The 21620-nt window shown below is 35.5% G+C and overlaps 1 protein-coding gene across 3 annotated transcripts in view; it reads left to right on the forward strand.

Annotated features, from left to right (window-relative positions):
- Positions 1-20338, forward strand: part of CEPT1 (choline/ethanolamine phosphotransferase 1) — a 37461-nt gene extending 17123 nt beyond the window's left edge. The window contains exons 5-10 of one of the 3 annotated variants that reach the window (XM_088835565.1): positions 2850-3012; positions 9904-9948; positions 16545-16676; positions 17201-17359; positions 17856-17981; positions 18694-20338. In XM_088835565.1, the coding sequence (XP_088691691.1) occupies positions 2850-3012; positions 9904-9948; positions 16545-16676; positions 17201-17359; positions 17856-17981; positions 18694-18813 (745 nt within the window). In that variant the 3' untranslated portion in view covers positions 18814-20338. Of the gene's footprint in view, positions 1-2849; positions 3013-9704; positions 9790-9903; positions 9949-16544; positions 16677-17200; positions 17360-17855; positions 17982-18693 lie in introns of all 3 variants that reach the window. The other 2 variants (XM_088835567.1, XM_088835566.1) reach the window with 2 other exon arrangements.
- The last annotated feature ends 1282 nt before the right edge of the window (positions 20339-21620 follow it).

Consider the following 21620-nt stretch of genomic DNA (forward strand, 5'->3'; position numbering starts at 1 on the left):
GGAATAGTTTTCTCTAGAACACGTATGTGAGGGATTTTAGACATCCAAACAGAATGAGAGTAGCAGAAAATGTAGAGCAAGCCTAGAAAGAAGCCTGTGAAAACTATTGAACAGCCAGAGTAGGAGGAGGTATACCAGAATGAAAAGCCAGAAGAGGGATCAGTTTCAAAACAGAACAATGCTAAATGCTGCCAAGACTCAAAATGAGGCCATACTGTAGGGAAAAGAAGTGAATGGAATTATGAGCTGTGATCACTGAAATCTGATTTGCTAAAAGTTGCCTTGCACAGAGAGTATCAATACCTTTCACATCTAGACAGACGTCTGTCCTGACAGTGCTTCTGAACTAAGCAAGTAGAGATATGATGGAGATAAGTACTGCTAATTGGGACCCTTCTTGACCCAGTTTATACCTTTGGAACTTTTCCTAGCCCTGGATATGAAAAACTGAGGGAGGGATATGGCCTTAGATGTTAGAACTTCATAGAAGCATAGGTTAGGAGGAAAAGAAAAATTATGAATTGAAGCTCATGGGTAGACATTTGTAAAATAGTCTTTTAATTGTTCATGGATTATATTAAATGAAAGAGTTCATATTTCTTAAGGCCTAAGCCCTCTATATCTAGATACTTTTAAATATATAACTTGTATATATAGAATCATTTTTATAAATTAAATGCTTAGAAACCCTAAACAATCTTTAATAAAACTATATTTTTATAAAATGAAGGCCTTAAAAAATCTTAAACACTGTAAAAGGTAAAACCCTTAAATTACTATTTCAGGAAAAATTTACTCAAGTTATCTTTTCAGAAGAGAATAAAAGAAAGAAATTGTAATAGATTGAACTCATGCCAGTGTCTCCTCAGGTGTTATCTCCATATTATCTGCATAGCAGCTTGGGCAAGGCCCATGATTTTCATGGGCCTCATTTCCCAACTTGTAAGAGTTTTGATATCTAAGGTTCCTTCTGTGAGTCTATTATTTTTACAGATATTATTTCAGTTTATGGCATTTTTCAGTACATACATCTAGGGTTTCACACTTACATAAACCAAAAACCTGACCACCAACATTTATTCCTATGTAAATAAATAACTTATGACTTTTTCCTTTTCTGTAGTTAATTGAAAAAAGTTAATAGGCTATGTATTTACTGGTAGTCTGACAAATCAAGTTCATCGTCTTATCCAAATAACCTCTAAAGAATAAGTACTCAGAGACCTCCTACCTCCAAGTAATTAAAAATCGTTGTCTGTTAATACATAATCGACTTTCTGTGGATTAAGAATTAGGAAATTTTCTATATATAAAATAGATAAAAAGATCCTACTGTATAGCACAGGGAACTATATTCAAAACCCTGTAATAAACCATAATAGAAAAGAATATTAAAAAAAATGTGTATTATGTATATAACATACATTTTATATATATTTATAATGTTATATCTTGTATAACTGAATCACTTTGCTATACAGTAGAAACTAACACAACATTGTAAATCAACTATACTTCAATAAAAAAGAAGGAAATTTCCTATTGAATGCCTGTATAGGATCTACCTGTCTTTAAATGGTTAAGATTTATCACATGAATTATTTAGTACCAGAGATTTTCCTTTTAGTTTCTAGTTCCTGGTTTTTTTTTCCCTTCAGTAATAATTAATTCAGTTGGACTTGCCTATTTAAATTTTATCAAATAATTATAGGCTTCTATGATGGCTCAGATGGTAAAGTGTCTGCCTACAATGCGGGAGACCTGGGTTCAATCCCTGGGTTGGGAAGATCTCCTGGAGAAGGAAATGGCAACCCACTCCAGTATTCTTGCCTGGAAAATCCCATGGACGGAGGAGCCTGTTAGGGTACAGTCTATGAGTTCGCAAAGAGTTGGACACGACTGAGCGACTTCACTTTCATACTAAAATAACTATTTATATTAATGTAAAACCTAGACTGTAGTTTGGACTTTCAAATCATCAGGTAAAATCATAGACGTCTTTCTCATTCCACAGTTCTTAATTTTTATTGTGTAGTTTTTATTTGAAGTCTCTTCTATACTGCCTCTGTTTTTCTGTCACCATGTGTTCCAAAACTTCTTAAGTGATTGTATTGGATGTTTTAGTGATTTTAATGACTAATAAAGTAATCCCATACAGTAAAGAGATATAATGCTTATGAGGAATTAAGGGAAGAGAGAGGAAGAAGAAGATTCTAGACTAGAGATTATCAGGAAGCAGGATAGATAAATGGCCAATTTGATTTTTGCTCTGACCGTATCAAAAGAAGTCACACATTCACTTTCCTACTTGCCCTTTCTACATCCATGTGATAATTTTCCTGAACTTGCAAAGGCAAGAGCAGGATGAGGTATGGAGAAGTAAAGGGGTGTCAGATGATTAGTGGTTTTTCAGACACATAAATGACTGTCCACTGGGGCTCCTGGGAAATATTTTTATCCACTGGGAAGTCTGGGTAGGTTCTGGCACTGAAGAGACCTATGTCACAGACAGTGTGATTATTTTTGGCAAGCAGTATTCAACATTCCTAGGTAACTGAGCGTTGACTGTGTGTTTTTAGTCCCATTGTTTCCAACTGCCTATTTGTAAGTCATTTGTTCAGTGTATTAGTTTTGATTTTTAAACTTCTATACTATTTTGATTTGGGTAAGAATACCTGTATGCATAAGGATAATAATACTGCTGTATAAATTATATCATTGAATCTTTAGATGTCTTTATAAGGAGAATGCTACATTTTAAATCTGTTTTTGCTCCCTTGTTCTCCTAAGGCTCTTTAGCAAAAGTTCTGAGTAAAGTTATTTCGAAATGTTTGTTTCCTTATGCATAGATTGGATGTTACAGAGTCCCAGATCATAATTATAATATGCCAGCTTCTCACAGGAACCCTGGGACCTTGGTTCTGGAACTTCACGGTAACTGCTAGAATATTCATGCTGTCCAATGAACAATGGCGTGAACTCAATAAAGACGGCACCTTTGTCATGCACAGAGTAATTACAAAACAAAAATTCAAAAGTCTTCCTGGTGGTATTTCACAGACAAACAGGTTATTAGAAAACAAATAATTTTAATATATAATAGGGCAATAAAAATCCACCCTATTAAACAAAATTTTTTGAAATTAATATTTCTGGTGATTTGATGCTAAAAACAGTTCTCTCCCATTTACCTGATGTACCTTATATTATTTTTGCTCTATGCAATATTTTTGAAACAAATACCTTTCCACCACAGAACTTTTTGGTATTTATATTTTGAAAAAAATAAGCCAAGCAGAGTTTTCCTTAGATTGATAATTTGAGAAGCTTCTTTATAATTATATAGGAAAGATTATGTTTATTCTCTTAATATTCTTTAAGATACCTGGTACTAGTTCTTCTGCTTCTGTTAAATGGTCTTGATTTAAAAAAAATAATGCTAGAAGCTATTGTCACTTCTATTTGTTTTGCTTACTGTTTTTCCTCTCTTAGTTGTGCTTTAAAGACTAAGGATTCTTATTTTTTCATGTTACTATCGGTCGTTCTTTGAATACCTTCTTTTTTCTATTTTGTTTTGGTAAATATTATTTCCTTAATGCTAACAGAGTAAGTAATATCTTTTTCCCCCTTCATATTAGAATTATAATTTTGGCCTTATGATTTTTAAAAGTTCAAAAAAACTTCTTAGGAAATGGTTCCCAGTGAAATTTTCCAGAATCCTTTACACTTTAGTCCGAAAGGTTTTATTTACAAGAAAAAGTTTTTTTTAAAAAAAAATTACAGTTTAAATAGTATTCAGAAAAAAATAATATTGGGGAACTGTTCACATTATAGATCATTCTAGCAATACAAGGCTAGAAGGCTGCATTAGGTTTTGTGCATTGAGTCCCCATATCCAAAAATGTTTCAGTAATATGATAGAAATAGTGAGTCTCTGATAGCAGAGTGCTTTCTGAAAAGTATCTTGCAGCATTGTAAATCCACTTATTCTGTGGTGGTAGTGGTGGCTGTGGGGACAAATTAATAGTGAGGGATATCCTACACCATTTTTTCAAATTAACTTGGAATATGGAATATATTAAGAAGTACCATAGGCATGTTTTAGAAGCAAAACTGAAGCCGTTTTCAGTTGAATTACAATGTATTGGCATAGTTATTTGTGAGATTCCCTCCCAGAGTAGAATAATGTGCATTGTTCAGGATGTGTCATTCTTTATCACTCCTTTACCTTTAACGTGTTTCTAGTACTTTCTCCAAAGACCTGAAGCTTTATGCTCACTGCGGTTGTCTAGATTTATAATTTTTGATAACTCATTTATTAATATTAAACTTAACCAAAGATTTTTTCCACTGGTGTTCTTAATTAAATTAATAGTCAGGATATTGACTCTTTTACCTTCACCTTGTCTGTCTATAACAAAGTACCTTCTGTTTATAGAGCGCTTCCTATTAAAATGTTTCTAAAACTAATGCATTTTAATTTTACCATCATGAAAAATGTTTTGGAAATACATTTTTTTCTCCAGATATATTGTCTTCACTTTTATCAATTGCTGACTTGCATAGGTTTTCCTTTGTTTTGAACGTGTGTTGCTTTAACTGATTTAATCATAGAAATGAAATTGTCAGATGTACTTTCTTTTTTCTTTACAAAGTTCAGAGGAAGTTCTAAGCTTCAGAAAGAGTTGTTCTTTCTAATTTATTTCCAACTTATTTCAATTTATTAGTATCTAAACTTGTGTTAGCTGTTGCCTGTTGTATTCTGCCATTTCAGGGAAAATTGTGTTAGAATGTGAGAAGTGTCGTGCTGAAACATACAGACATCTTAATGATAGCAAGTTAGAAGCATATGTCAAATGTTTGTCCCAGATGATTAGTAGACTGAAAATTAGGAGAGTTTCAGCACTGTGGAGGAACAACATTAATTTCTTTCAAGACTGTTCCACTTATCATTCTATAACCTTGGAAAAGTCACTTACCGTATCTTACCAGATTTCCTCATCCAGAAATGGTGGTAATATTTCCTACCTCCTAGGATAGTTGTGAAGGTTAAAAAAGTAAAAAACATGCTATGTGCTGACTACAGTGCTTATCATATATAGTAAGTGTTCATTTTCATTATAAGACCTGTGTTAATAACTCCCACTAATTTTCATGTTTCTTCCAAAATTGATATTGCTATTTTGAGAGGAAGAATATGTCCATGACCTCTTTATTTAACTCTGAGATTATTACTAAATGAGTTGAAAGTCCTCTCTTTTAATTTTTCTATTTCCAAAGGTGGTAAGGATAGGCTGCCCCTTAAATTTGAGACCTAAACTTTCGTTCCTCTTAGAGGACTTGTTCTGGTCTAGCCTTTGCCTGTTTTTCTCTTATTCAAAGTCACTGAATGGGTTGTTTCATTTTAATTTTCTCAGATACTCTAAAGATCCCTACAGTCATTCATGTGGTAGATAGTACTGTTTTAAATATTTCAACTTATCTCAAAAATAGAGGCTTAGGCTTTATATGTAACACTTGACTTTAAAATACTCTTAGTTGTCTTTTAGCTATATGGTTAATGTTTTTAAGTTTGTCATGCCCAGTTTGCCCCTTATCAAGGGTAAAATAAAATATTGGAAGGCAATATGTTGAATTTCTAGGTCAGTCTTCAGTCTGCCAATACCAGTACAGCCACTAAGTCAAATCTCTTTGCAACCCCATGGACTGCAGCACACCAGGCTTCCCGGTCCTTCACCATCTCCCAAAGTTTGCTCAAACTCATGTCCATTGTCAATGATGCCATCCAATTTTGCTTATGTGTAAGTTCCCTAGAACATCAGATTCATTCACAAATAATTACAAGTCTGTAATTAATAACAATCTAATCCTTAACTAGGACTCCAGCCCGCTTCAGTGACTTCTAAGAAGAATACTTCTTTTAAAATAACAACTGACAAGTCAGACTGTACAAATCAGAATTTCTATGACATTGTGAGTTTAACCCTGGTGCACATTCTCTGTTAACCAAGCTAGTAGCCAACCCAGTTAAAACAAAATCATATTTACTATATGTAGTTTAACAGAAAAATTAATTTCCAAATTAACTGCAAGTACATCTTTGTAATATATATGTTATATGTAGAAAAAAACTAGATTAAATTGTCTTATTTCTTATATTAAAAATTCTAGGAAATGATGATTAACATGCTTATCGATGTTCACAGAATGTCAGTTAAATCCCATCACATCCCTCAGTTAATGCTGAGTCTTGTTGGAATTCACACCAAATACATAAAATGAAACATTCAGAATAGAAATTTTCTTTACAATTAGGTAACTTAAAGGATTCAAAGTTATTATACCCTTTAATCACTTTTAAAGGTTGTACTTCTCATGTAATAATTGTCCTGATCAGGGAACTTTCTAAGCTGTCTTTCTCTGGTGATGAAGGCTCCCTAAGATCATCACTTCAACTAGAAAATTTATATTTCCTGTTCAGAAGTTTAAATTACTCATATTTATTTAGGACACCCTGATATCTTTACTTCTTAATCAATAGATCACTAGGATGCTGTAAGGAGTGATGGACCAGGGGATTTGCTATGAGTCTCTAAGGTTATTTTGACTCAGGACTGCCACACTTGCAGCCACCCAATGAGGAAAATGAGACAGCTGTCTCCACAACTAGTTTGCTTTTTTCCATCTTTCTTCTGTGACAACCACCAGGATATTGTTTGTTGTTGGCTTGTTGTAGTCATTTTTTGTGTTCTGACCAGAGCACTCATAGATTTATCCATCACATTTGGGGAGTTTTCTTTTGTTCTTTGACAAAACCTATTCTAAAATAAAGTAGAAGTAAGAGATTATTAAGCAATACCAGTTAAGATATTTAAATACTTTCATGGTTATAGAAAATTGTATTTATTATCAACTAGTCCCCCCCGCCCTGAAACTCTTAGGCTGTGGCACTCTAATACTCCAGATAATGAGATTTGTTTTCCCATGCCTTTTAAAAAAATCACTGTGGTGTTTTAGGTGGTTTTCTTCCCCATAGCCCTTGTACTCTGAAGGGTTTATTTTTTGCTGTAGTTATGGAGATTGATTTTTTTGTTTGTTTGCTTTTGTTTTAGAGAAATAATTCCAGCACTTGGAAATATTATCACCCATGTTGTTATTTTGAATAAAAAATAATAAGCAAGTGACTATAGAAATGCCGAATTCCTGCCTTTATATAGAATTTTCCCTCTAGATAATTATGTCTTTCCTGTATAGCCATAAAAAACGTAAGATGAGCCCCCTCCTAATATGTGTCACAGTAAATTCAGCCCGTACTGAGAGACTTCTTAGTGGAGGATGAAAAAATGGACTGTCAGGTAACCAAGTCTCTTCTAACCAGAATTATTAATTTTTGTTCACTGTTGTTTCTGCCCCGTGTCCCTCTGAGCTTGCTTTTTTTGTCTTTGGGGATAGCCTCACACTGCACCCTTTTTCATTAACAGTCAGTGATTAGACTGATAATCATTAGAATGATTAGAGCCACACATCCAGGAGTGGTAATAGACAGTTCTCATGATTGAGAGTAGGAGGGAGTACAGAGTATTCCTCTAAATCATATAATCATATGGGAAAAAATATTCTTAACTAATTACCAACTGGTAAGTAAGTTTTCCTTGACTCTCCTTCCTAACATTAAGACATTGTTGATCTAAATTCAGTGATAATATCTGAATGGTTTGCAAAATTCTGTCTTCCAAAGTTTCCATACAGGCTATAAAATCCATAAAATTTCCCTAGGAATCCCAGTTTGGGGCTTTGTTAAAGATCATTCATGTTTCCTAATCTCTTACATTCATCCAAGGTACATAGATTAATTGCATGAGGTTCCCTCCATTTTTATTTAGTAATTCTATACTTCTGGCCCTTCCCCTCCCAGAAGGCTACTTCATATATCCAGCAAAATGTTGTAAGATGTCTACCCTCCTCCACCCAAGACAGAGTCGATCATCTTTGACACCTGCTTAGTCTCCTGAGTCTGCTACTGAGTGTAATTCCCCTTATTGGCAACATCACTCACCAGGTCAGCTCTACAGATTCTTTTTAGCCTAATTCAGTCCATTTTTCTTTCCAATAAATGTGTGTATCAAGATAACTACATCACTATGTGTTTGCAGCTTAATACGCTTCTGTTTAAAAAACATTCATGAGCAATCAAAGATCAGTTTCTTCAGTTGTGAGAGACTGGCTTCAGTCTAGTTGTTTATTATGAGCATAAAACTCACATTTCTTAAGCTCACATTATAGATTGTCTGCTTGAAGTATCAATTTTAGAAATGGGGACTCTGTTTTGCTCTAGAATTTGAACCCCCTTGCTGTTGTTGCTGTCCACTTTCTTGGACTGATTTTATTTTTTTTTCAGTTTATCTTAATAGATAAATTATTCACTTTGTTTAAAAACTAACATTATAAAAAAGGTACGCAGTGAATAGTCTCTTCTCATCCTCATTCCCCAGCTGTCCAGTTCTCACACTGCCTTCTCCAGTAGGTACCCACTGTTCTTAGTTTATAATGTATCCTTCCAGAAATTTGTTATGTAATTATTGGCAAAAATTAAAATGGAATATTATTTTTCTTCTTTTTTTTTTACACAAAAAGTAGCATATACTTTTCTGCAACTTTTTTTTCCCACCTAATATAACTGCTATTTTTCCATATCACCAGATAGAGAGCTGTCCCACTCTTTTTAAAAAACTACCCAATAGTCCATTATATGGAAGTACAGTACCATACTTTCTATAACTATTCCCTCTTGAGGAATATTTTTAAAGCTTTGCTACCATAAATAATGCTGTAATAAATAGCCTTGTACAGACATTTTGTGTGAGCATACCGTAGGGTAAATCATCGAAACTGAAAGGCATTTGGACCCAATAATCTGAGGACAGTCTCAAGATTGTATAAAGTTTTAGTTTACAGAGGGAAAGGAACACCAGTTTGTGCTTTACTTCTCAGTCTTTTTGCCCATGTTCTTTTTTCAGACTCTCAGGCTTCTAATTTCTACTGCCCTGTTTTTGTACCAGGTTTGTCTCTTCTTGACTGTAAAGATGATTTTCAACAACCTCAAAGCTAATTCTTGACTGCTTTCAGTATCTTCTTTCTGGATGTCTTAGAGTAATTGACCTAATAGGCATAAGAATTTGAGAATTGGGTGAATTTTTTTTCCATACCCATACCATGGAAGGCATTAAATGAATATAAAGGGCAGTAGGTTTTGCATCTGTGATTTATGTTACTTTAGTAAAAGCTCACCATTTCTTCCATTTGATACTACAAAGCACTTATTTCAAGATCTTGTATACCAGTGCAGTGTAGTCCTCTGCTTGACATTCAAAATTTAATACACACACTTATTTTTTTTCTTTTTCTTTTTTTTTTTTTTTTTTGGTGAGAAAGGTTAAGGTATAGTTTCAACCCAACTTCAGAAATTTTCTTTAGAAAGGAGGGGTTTTTATTGCTCTGTGAAATTCATTAAATTAAATGAAAATGCTCTGGATTTTATTTGATTTTGCTCATAACAAATTTTTGACACCTCCTTTTCCCCTTTCCTCAATATTTGAGATTTTTTTTCTATTGTGCATGATAGAGGAATGCTGCTAAGCTTGCAAGTAATTAACTTGAAATTGTTTTGAGTAATTCTGCTTTTTTGGCTTTTTGTACCTAATCAGAATTGATGTGACTGAAGTGCAAATCTTCATAATAATCATGCATTTGCTGGCAGTGATTGGAGGACCACCTTTTTGGCAATCTATGGTAACTCTTCACATTGTGTATCACACGTAATGCATGTTGTCTTTTGCTTGTGTTTTTCTAATGCAGTATAATCCAGTTAAAAGGTGATATGTCAAATTATTTTGTTCTCTCCAGAAACAAAAGGTTACAGCAACGTTAGGACACAAACTTCTCTTTAGGGTAATGAACTTTACTATTTGGAGTTATGTGGTTCAGTAGGTCCATTTAAAGGGTATTTTTAAAGGCTTTCAGAATTATTATTTGTTATCCCATTATATAAGTGAGGGAACAGCAGATAGTGTATCAGGTTAACCAATGACAAGACCAAGTCAGATCTTTTATTCTCGCTGAGCTACATGAGTCTACTAGTTTCTCCATTATATGCTTAAAGCTGAATAATGAATTTTGGTAGTAAATTAATTCTGACCCCAGAACAGAATAAATGCTTATTGAAATCAATGCTATAGGATTGTTTCAACAAGCCGAGACCCTGATTTTCAACCTGACCTGAAATATATTCATCCCCTACAAACACAAGTTCTTTCCCACAAACTTCTGGAGAGAGAATATAATATATATAATACAGGGGGGTCAAGAACACAGGCTAAGGAACCAGACTGCCTGAGTTTGGTATACTGGCTTCACTGCCTTCTGAGTGAACTTGATCTGTTATTCAGCTCTATCTGGCTTCATTTTCTCCTCTTATAAAATGAGGACAATAATAGTACCTGTCTGATAAGGTTATTTTGTGGATTAAATGAGTATGTGTAAAGCAGTCAGGAACAGTCTCCATCAAATGATAAGCCCTCAAGAGAAGTTGTGGCTGCTCTTAGAATTGGAATTTTTCCTACTCCTAAACAAACACAGTTCTTAAAATTCAGATTAGTATTTAAGTATAAGGGAAATTTACTGAGCAAAATTTTCCCTTTACCTAACTCATTTAATGATGGTGAATTTGATACTCAAGGAAGTATAATTGACATGTTTCCTTCAGTATTTATTACCAGAAATTGCGTAATGCCGTTTATTGACAGGATAGCCTTGTGAGGAGGGAAATGAAGGAATAAAAATAATCGTTAGTCAACCAGGAAAATTCTGAAAACGTTCATGCATAGTATCATTCAGAAGCACATCTTTTTACACATTAGTCTCAAATGCCAGTACTGTCTCTAGTGAAATCCAAGATCTATAGATACATAAACATGTCCTAAATATATGTATCTCTGTAGATCTTCAATTTCACTATAATGTTAGTTTTTTTGCTCTCTTGTAGGCTAGATAGCTATACAGTTATAAGTAGCTATAAAATTATTAAATAGGTAATAGTTTAAAACAATTTGGCTGTAGAAGAAGGAAAGAAAAAGTAGTCTTCTCCTGAAACTATTTTATAAAGCCTAAAGCTTGCCTCTTACTTCATTTTTTTTTTATCTCTTGAGTATATTATTTTTTTCATAGGCTTTGTGTTTTATACCATAATATCTCCCCCTCCAAAATTACTTTGCATCTCTATACACATATAAATTACCTGTAGTGTTTCAACATATCAATAGCAAAAAATAGAATTTCTGGCTTAATCGTCTAGAAACAAGTCAACATCAGGTATATATACCTAATTATCCATATCAGCATGGAAGTACAGAAAGCATTGTTGTCAATGTAGATGTATATTCACACAGGCCTATACACATATCCTTTTTTTAGGTGATACCTGGCAGTAAATTTGCTTCAAGTAAACATGTTCCCTTTATTATAAGTAGAATCTGTACATGTGCATAACAGAAATTATTTTTCTTTAAAAGTATCAAATATTTTGTCCTGTCTTTATTGACAAGATACATACAATCATTCTTTTTTATTATATGTTTAAAGAAGTACTCTGAGGAACTCTCAGACCCAAGACTGAATTGGAGGCCCCAGACCCAGCAACTCAGTTCCAGGATTAGTGAGATTAGGTCACAGTAAGGAAACAGATTCCCAGATCCGTGTCTTATTATTAGTATCATTGGCTCTACTGTTACCATCATTAAACTAAAAGGAAAGGACTTGCCCTCTCTGGTGATATTCAGAGCCTTAGAGAAATATTTGTGTTCTTTGAGCAGTTTTCAGTACAGATTCCCATAATTGACTTCAACCACTCCTATTTCTTTTTTTCTTTACACATGACCCCATGAGCTCATGGCTGCAAGAGGTGTTTTGAAATCCATTGTCTTAATTCAGGAAAGACTATACTTCCAGTGCTCTGATTTATTTGTGTGCCAAAATGGAGAGGAGATATTTATTTAGGGCCCAGGAATGAATTTTTTGTCTCTTTTGAGCCTGAGGACATAAAATGGAAATTGCCTTCCAAATCCTCATTTAAAGACTTTTATTGATATTTAAGAAAGCAGCTTTATGGTGAAAACAAGTAAAAACAGTGCAAATGTCTTCTTAAAGCTGATTTTAGAAGATCAGCTGTTTTGCAAAGGTAAGTGATTTCCATCTACTGCTTATTGATCACCCACTTTTTGCTTTTTTTTTTTCTCCTTCAAAGCGATTTTGTTCGTTTTACCAGAGGTTGTAGTTAGTTTTTGTTAGTTTAGGTTGGTTAGGATTTTTGTGTGTGTGGTTTGTGTTTGTTTTCCCCCATGTTTTAAGAAAAGAAATTATTCTCATGCACAAAAGTTACTACATAGTTTATGCATTGCAAGAAACAAGACTTTTTTTGTGTGTATTGCTTCTCCAAAAGAATATATCCTTTTGAGATGTCTTGAAACTGTCTTCTATCATATATATCACTCTTGAAAAAAGGAATATTACTTTGGAAGGGATCCACATAAAATCCCCTGCTGGTTACTTTCACTGACATTCGATTCTTTAAGTAGCAGTTGATGTGTATTAAATAAATGTGTGTTAAAACAGGAGACACCTTCTAGAATCCAGTTTAGGCAAATGGTGGATGTTATCACAGGTGAGGGGCTTTACAGGAGAAGAGCTTCGCAGGTGGCACAGTTGGTAAAGAATCCACCTACCAATGCAGGAGACACAAGAGATAGAGGTTCCATCCCTGGGTCAGGAAGATTCCCCCAGAGAAGGAAATGGCAACACACTTCAGTATTCTTGCCTGGAAAATTGCCATGGACAGAGGAGTCTGGTGGTCCACAGTCCATGGGGTCACAAAGAGTCGGACATGACGGAGCATACACACAAACATTACAGGTGAAGTTTCAGAATTCATTAGGTAGAAAGATTTCAGGAGTGCCTTTATATTTAAGTAAATCAGACATTCAGTTCAGTCGCTCAGTCGTGTCTGACTCTGCAACCCCATGGACTGCAGCACACCAGGCCTCCCTGTCCATCACCAACTCCCAGAGTTTACTCAAATTCATCTCCATTGAGTCAGTGATGCCATCCAACCATCTCATCCTGTATCATCCCCTTCTCCTCCTGCCTTCAATCTTTCCCAGCATCAGGGTCTTTTCAAATGAGTCAGTTCTTTACATCAGGTGGCCAAAGTATTAGAGTTTCAGCTTCAACATCAGTCCTTCCAAGGAACTCTCAAGAGTCTTCTCCAACACCACAGTTCAAAAGCATCAATTCTTCGGTGCTCAGCTTTCTTTATAGCCCAACACTCACAGCCATACATGACCACTGGAAAAACCATAGCCTTGACTAGACGGACCTTTGTTGGCATAGTAATGTCTCGGCTTTTTAAAATGCTGTCTAGGTTGGTCATAAGTTACAAACAGACATATCCACATTCTTTGGAAGAAAGTATCTAATCTCAAAATTATACTTTCTGCTGAAATTTACAAAGCCTATAAGAGTATTTTATTAGTAACTGATATTTTGCTTTAATCCAAGCGATTCAACCAAAACCTGTGTCTGTTTTGATCTGTAAACCTGAGAGTTTAAGATTTTTTTCATCTCTGGAAAATGAATTACATTAGATTGGTATTATTTGGTTGTATAATTTATGACATGAGTCCAAAGGATTCTGGACTTCCCAGGTGGCTCAATGGTAAAGAATTTGCCTGCCAAGCAGGAGTCAGGGGTTAGATCCCTAGGTCGGGAAGACCCTTTGTAGAAGGAAATGGCAACCCACTCCACTATTCTTGCCTGGAGAATGCCATGGACAGAGGAGCCTGGTGGGCCACAGTCTGTGGGGTCGCAGAGTCAGACACTACTTAACAACAACCAGACTAAGCAACAACTTGAGGATTTCACCCTAGCTACAGAGCAGACACCGTGACCCAAGTGAGTTTGTATTCTTTCCAGCCTCAAAGACTGAGGACACTCTGAGTAGGCCTGAGATGAAGGTGTTTTTAATACAGCTTTCTGTCAGTGTCGATAAAGTGGATGCACTTTGATCACCTTGAATCCATTCCAGGAAGATGAGGACAGAAGGAGAAAGATTGAGAAAGACAGAATGTGTCCACCCTCTTTGATCTTGAGTGAGGTGAAAGTGACAACTCTTTTAGTAATTTTTATAGGTGGCTCAGTTGGGCTGATCTTTAAGGGATCACCTGGTAGGACTTGGGATTCCTTTATTGTAGCTAACTTCCTTTTTCCTTCTTAATGAGGGGGCAAAATGTGTCTGCATAGTATCTCAAAAAAGTTCTATATGGAGAGTAAGAGAGAGGGAGGACCTCTTAATCCATTTGACAAGTTTATATTGAGCACCTAAAATATCCAGGGTTCCAGAGAATATAAAAATCAGTTTAGGCATAAACCTACATTCAGGAGTGAATGTTTTGGTGTATATAGCTATCATATATGACAGAAGTGAAGAGGGCCCTAAGAATGTTTATTATTTTTGCCCCTAAGTCTGTAGCTTGGTTTGTGGTCCAAGCTTTGCCTGGCTTTTCTAATGTTGCTGTTTGTTCTTTCAAAGAGCAAAACTGTCGATGACGACCCTAAACCATTTTCACCAGATTTTAAATACAGTTATGACGCCGTTCAGTTCAGTAGCCGCACAAGTTACTGCTGCACTCTCATTTGGTTGTGGCACCAAGTCAGTGGCGCTCATTTAGTGCCCTGGCCCTAATAAAGGCATGCTCTGTAACGGATTAATGCTTTGCTTCCTTTGAAATCTGAAAGAGTGTAGTATTTCCTCCTTTGCCAGGCAGGTCCTTTGTGGAGGGAAAGGGGAGCTAGCCAGAGTATTGAATTTCAGCCAGGTGCATCAGATTTAGATTGTGATATGTTTAGTTTTCTGAATGAGAGCAAAAAAAAAAAAGAAGAAATCTCTTGGAGTTCAGAGCGCCCTGTGGTGTTGATTTTCTCCTTTATTGAAAACAAACTTTGAATTTGGACTGTAAGGGTTTGGAGATCAATTAGAGAAAGAAGGGGACAATTTAAGGTGCTCCATAAAGTTCTGGGCTTAATTTTTCAAGTTGACCTATTTCGTTTTAGAAAATTAAACACTGCCACAGTACAACTTGAAATTTGAATAGTTGATTTTCCCCTGTTTTTTAGACTACAGTTTTGCAAGAGGTCATAGAGTTGTGTAAATAAACTGAGTTTTTGAGAGTTTTAAAGAAACAGAGTATCTAAATGTTTAATTTTGTATCTATCAATCTTCATGGGGTTTTATACACAAAAAGAATGGGCAATGTCACATTTCTTTATTTGATTTTTAAAATATAGGCAGATGGCAGCCCTGAAAAGTATAAACAGCCCTGATTAAAATGTCTTCATTGTAAGAACTTATTGCCTATTAAACCATTATTTTGGAATGGTTGCTGTTGGAAAACCATTGCTTTTGGGATCTTACTCGTAGAGCCATTTTGTTTCTCTTAATAGAATGTATCATCTTAGCGAAATTGGAGTACTTCAGAAAAACTAAAGAGAAGTGTAAAAAGGAAATCCTAAATGATCTTTAAGATTTAGTACAGGTGTGTTTTGTTTTAAATGAGGGTATTGTGTTTGCAAGGTTAGATACATGATCTCAATCTACTCAGCTCCCCCCACCTTACTTTAGGTAAATCGATTCATATTTTCAGTACACTACAAAAATTTATTACTTACTTCTTCTGGAAAGTAAACTTGTATGTTAAAATTTTGGATACACAATTATAGAGCTGTACCTGCTTGGGTGTGTGTCATATATTTTTTCCTCCTGTCCCTGACTTTTCCGTCCTCCAATGAGAACCTCTTGACATCAATATGGGAACTATTTTTACTTTTATGTGAAGCTACAATTTGAGATTATCAGAAGCTTCTTGAATATGAATGCTTTCTTAGTTGCTCTCTGCTTTTGCTAGCAGCTTATATCCCAACAGTTTGGAATTGGGACCTCTTTTCAGTAGAACTTTTGTCTTCCATTCTCATGTTTGGAGATTTTTTTTAATCTTGTTGCACATACTTCTAGTCCTTTATGCTCTATGCTTTTCTCATAAATAACTAGTTACAGATTTATTAGTAGAGTTCAAAAAATGCACAAAGAAAAAGGCAAAGCACATTTCTTTTATAAAAAGGCTAGAAGGTAACCTGATTCAGTGTTGCCAGACTTCTGGGATGTGTTAGGTGAACTTAGCTATGACACAGACTAATAAAGTTGAATCAGTTTTTTTTTTTAAGTTGTATCAGAAGCAAGATTAATTTTTATGTAGTCTCTCATTTGTTGAGACTTGTTATGTTGTTTATAATGGAAAGGCTAGGGAAACTTCCATCAGTTTGAGTAGTTATAAAAGGAATGGAGAATATATCAGAATATGAATCAAATATATGTTTTGTTATTTTAATCTGTATATATATATATATATATATTAATTGTTCTCTTTCTCTACCTATTGAAGATTCCAGTGCTGAATATTCAAATGAAAATTTTTCCTGCACTTTGTACTGTAGCAGGGACCATATTTTCCTGTACAAATTACTTCCGTGTAATCTTCACAGGTGGTGTTGGAAAAAATGGATCAACGATAGCAGTAAGTATTTCTTAAGATTTCTGGTGATTGTGCTCATACTTAGTTTTGTAATCTCTGTGTTCAGGCTTAACTTTTGTAATTGCTTTGTTTTTCATTTGAATTGTTATTTGAATTAATTAAAAATCACTTGTTAATTGAGAATTTGCACTTAGCGTTAAAGAAAAAAGTGTCTAAAACTTGTTTTATTTACACATGTAAAGATTTATATGCTCATATTTGCATATTTTTGTGCATGTGCATATACTCACACACACACTTTTAAAAACATGTGTATCTTTTTAAAGAGTGCAGTCTGCTTTGTAAAATATGTCTGGCCTCTTTAAGTAAAATCAGTTTGTGCTTAACCAGTCCACACTGCTACTTTTCCCTAGCTGTTCTGGTATTCAGTTATAAAAATTGCTGGCTTTCAGACACCATGAGGTTCTTAGAAGTTTGAGTTGCTCTGTCTTACATCAGGCAGATCCATACACTATCTGACCGGTATAGGATACCACTAATTCCTCACTTCCCTTTACTCTAAACAGGGAACAAGTGTCCTTTCTCCTTTCCTCCATATTGGATCAGTAATTACATTAGCTGCAATGATCTACAAGAAATCAGCAGTTCAACTTTTCGAAAAGCATCCCTGTCTTTATATATTGACATTTGGTTTTGTATCTGCCAAAATCACCAATAAGCTTGTGGTAAGCACCAGTTTTGTTTTTAACTTTCTTCTTATTTTGGTTTTATGGCCAGAGTTTTTATTTCACAGTTTCTTAAGCAGTTCTAGAGTTTGCTCTCCTCCAGTCAAAATCTCTTGACATCAACATAGGAGCTGTTTTTACTCTTACATGAAGCTACAATTTGAGATTAACAGACGCTCCTAAAACGTGTGCAGCTCTTCTATCCACAGTTTAACTTGATTATTTAGTTTGTCTCTATTCTGCATTCTCATTCTGTACACTCAAGGCTCCTTGTGAAGAACTTTGCGGGGGCGTTTAGCTGTCGTGGTACATTACCTTCAGTGTACAGCTCTCAGACCCAGTCTGTGTTGTCATCTTAGTTTTGAACATTCAGCAGATAACTGCTGAAGGATTCTTGAAACATGATATTTGATCACAATACTGATTTACTGTGTAGCTCACAATTGCTGTAAAATGAAAATGGCTACCTACATCACTGATTCTCTTTTATTCATAGGTGGCACACATGACTAAAAGTGAGATGCATTTGCATGACACAGCATTCATAGGTCCAGCACTTTTGTTTCTGGACCAGTATTTTAACAGCTTTATTGATGAATATATTGTACTTTGGATAGCCCTGGTAAGTTTTGTACTGTATTCTATTTCATGATTTGGAGGCTGCTTGTTTTCTTGTTTCAGTGGGCCAGTCCTGAGACAGAGATCATATAATGATTTAGGGACTTCCCCGATTATCCAGTGGTTAAAACTCCACCTTCCAAAATGAGGAACTAGGGTTCTATCCCTGATCATGGAACTAAGAGCCCACATGCCATGGGGTGTGGCCAAAATTTTTTAAAAATTTTAATGGTTTAGAATACCAGAAAACATTTATGGGACTTCATGAAAGTTCCTTGTGACTTCGTCTTTAGTCATTCTTTTGTATTCTTATTAGTCCTGCCTACATCCTGGCTCATAAATTCCGTAATTCCGACTATAAAGCAGTAGTTGGCAGACTATACTGTGTGGGCCAGTGGCCAGGTTTTCTAAATAAAGTTTTCTTGAAACATAGTTATGGCCTGTCATTTATGTCATGTTTGTGGTTGCTTTTATGCTTCAGAGGCAGAGTTGAACAGTGTGACAAAGTATGGTCCACAAAGCATAAAATATTCACTAACTTTGTTGCTCCTTGGTATAAAGGAGATCTGTGGGGCAATTGAGTTATTAAATTGTATGGAACTGAAGATGAATTTCAGGAGAAGAGAAGAAAGTCAGAAGCCTCTCCGACTTTAGGGATGGCCTGAACAGGTGCTGAGAATCTAATAATCTTTTTTTTTTTTTTTTGTATTTTCCAGGTCTTCTCTTTCTTTGATTTGATTCGCTACTGTGTCAGTGTTTGCAATCAGATTGCATCTCACCTGCATATACATGTCTTCAGAATCAAGGTCTCCACAGCGCATTCTAATCATCATTAATGACGTAACTGATGTTACATAGGAAGCTCATGTTTTTTGCAGGAAAGAATCCACACATATTAAGGAGAATGGGGCGGTTAAGAACAGGAATAATTTATAATAATCAATGTTGTATAACTTTTATTCTTTGTTATTGATAACACTCCTTAACTATCCCTGTGTGAGAATGGGAATTTCAAGTTCCATCCTGTAAATGTACGTGTTGTCATGCAGGGTTGGCCCAAGAAAGCATGCAAGAAAAAAAATACCATGTGTTTGTAATTATCGTGGATTCAGAGTAAAATTATCATGGGGAACAGATCCCCAGTGGTGGAGATTTCTAATGTAGAATATTTGCAGGCCAAAATTGGTTGCTTTATAATTTTAACAAATCATCATCTTTTTAGCCACATCCTTGTTTAGTATCTTCTCAAGCTTTCTTTACTAAGGAGCTCAGCTTGTGGCACAGATATATCCTACTAGCTTATGAGGTGGAACTTGATAAAGATTTTGAATTTGGATTGAAAAGTTTCCTATCTTTACATTGTTGAGGAAGTCATTTTTTTATTGCTCAAGATATGGTATCTCATGGGCTTGGGAAATCCTGTTAGCATGCATAATAATGTGGTAACTTTGTCGATCCATTTTATTTTTTTAAATAAACATATGATCTGAAAGCCAGTCTTTTTTCTTAGTTTTATTCAGTGGAAAGATAAACTAAGTTTTAATGTCGCTTTTTAAATTTTTAAGCAAAATTTATTTTTGTTCTTTAGTAAATAAGGAAATTAAGTCAGCTACATTGTCAACATGTGCCCTGTGACCTTTCTATTTTGTATAAAACTGTTTAACGTAACCATGGGAGTGCTATGTTCATTTTCCCTCTTGGTGGGTTTTTTGTTGTTGTGATAGTTGTCACCCTTGAGATTATACGTCTTTTTTCCCTTTGTAAAAAGAACCACAATCTTAAAAGTCCAGAGGAGTTGAGTAGGTCTGTGCTGTTGTTCCTCAACTGCTAAGTCATGTCTGACTCTGTGACCCCATGGACTGTAGCACACCAGGCTTCCCTGTCCTTCACTGTCTCCTGAAGTTTGCTCAAAGTCATGTCCATTGAGTTGGTGATACCATCCAACCATCTCACGCTCTGTCATCTCCTTCTCCTCCTGCCTTCAGTCTTTACCAGGATCAGGGTCTTTTCCAATGAGTCAGCTCTTCACATCACATGGCCAAGCTATTAGAGCTTCAGCATCAGTCCTTCCAATGAAAATTCAGGTTTCCTTTAGGATTGACTGGTTAGTAGCTCTCAGAATCTCAAGCCCTTCCCCCAAATTTAAAATAAGAGAGGCTTGTGCCTCTCTTGGCAACTATTGAATATTTGTACTCTCCTTTCCTGGCCATAAGTTTGAAACAAAAAACAGGTGTCCTCAGTAACTATAAACCAGATCTGTTTGTATTGTTGCTTGAATGAAGACGCAGACAGTCAGCAAAGTTTTAAACTGTTGACTAAAATGAGGTATCTTACTATTGATTCTTATTTATACTGTTTCCATAATCATAGATACACAGTAGCTGTGCTGCTTTGCCTGGCAACCAGAACTCTTTCTTGCACTTCTAATGATTCCATCAATTCCATGTAATCTTGATTAGCAGTGGTAGTGAAACTTTTCATCTCTTTGCTAGAATGTAGCAGGAAAGGGAAGTTTTCACTATCTTTGCTTGCTAGCAACTTCTCCAGCATCTGGGGTAGAGAAGTTCATACAAGAAAATGCTAGGGCAGATCAAATGTCACAAGGTAGGACAAAGGAAAAAAGAAGGAAGGATAATTAAATTTGGTAGAGTTACATCATTGTCTTATGAGATAGACACAGCAGATGTTAATTGCCTACAGTGGAAACAGATTTGGAGAAACTAAATGGCATACCATTATCACAACAATTGTTCCTTTTCTAAATGGAGACTAGAATCCATATCTTCTGAATCCTGGTGCAGCATTATCTTCTACACTATACCAGGTTTTAGTGAGCTGAAGCTACAAAATGAGGTGCTAGAATCTTTCAGCATAATGGAAATCTGGAAGACATCTAGGTATTCGGTGTGTGCTTTGCTCAACTCTAGATAACCATCAACATGAGATCAAGTTATGTTTATAGTAAACCTCAGTTGGGCCTGATTCTTGTGAGCATATTATATACCTGGTTAGGTGTCAGCTGAAGAAGTTTTAAAAATATACGTTCCCAGGTCCTACCTTTAATGATGATTGGTAGGTTAAAGATGGAGCCTCATATTTTCTTAAGCTCCCCAGGATTCCAGTCCTGAGATACAACTAGGAGTTTAAAAACAGGATGCTTCTGAAAGTTTCCCGTCCCTTACAGTATTTAAAGAGAAGCTGTCAGTAGAGATACAGAGGGAAGAGGGACCAGGTGACTACTAAACTTTGGACTTTTAAGATGATGATTCTCTTTTCTTCCGAGAGAAAAGAATGTCAATGAGGAGATCCCTCTGCCCTGAGCCAAAGAGTTGAACTGGCTTCTCAAAATAATGAAGTTGGAAGTAGGGTGTCTAAAGCGGAAAGTTCCAAACTGGAAGTGACGGGCAGACTTCTTCACTGACTTCTTCAGCTGAGATTCCTACTGTCAAGTTACTCTCAACTTCAAATATTTCACAGAAGGCTAGCAGCCTTTGGTCCCAGGATTCTGGAAAGCTCACCTAATTTGAACCGAGAACCGCTGCTGTACCCTCAGTGCTGCTGCTGTTTCGACCAGTATCCCTCACCTTTCCTAGTAGAAGGTTCTCCTGATGCCCACCATTCCCAGACACAGCACCAGAGTTCT

Source organism: Moschus berezovskii, chromosome 4 (assembly GCF_049115385.1).
Source record: "Moschus berezovskii isolate FMDL1 chromosome 4, NW_MosBer_1.0, whole genome shotgun sequence".
Classification (NCBI taxonomy): Eukaryota; Metazoa; Chordata; class Mammalia; order Artiodactyla; family Moschidae; genus Moschus; species Moschus berezovskii.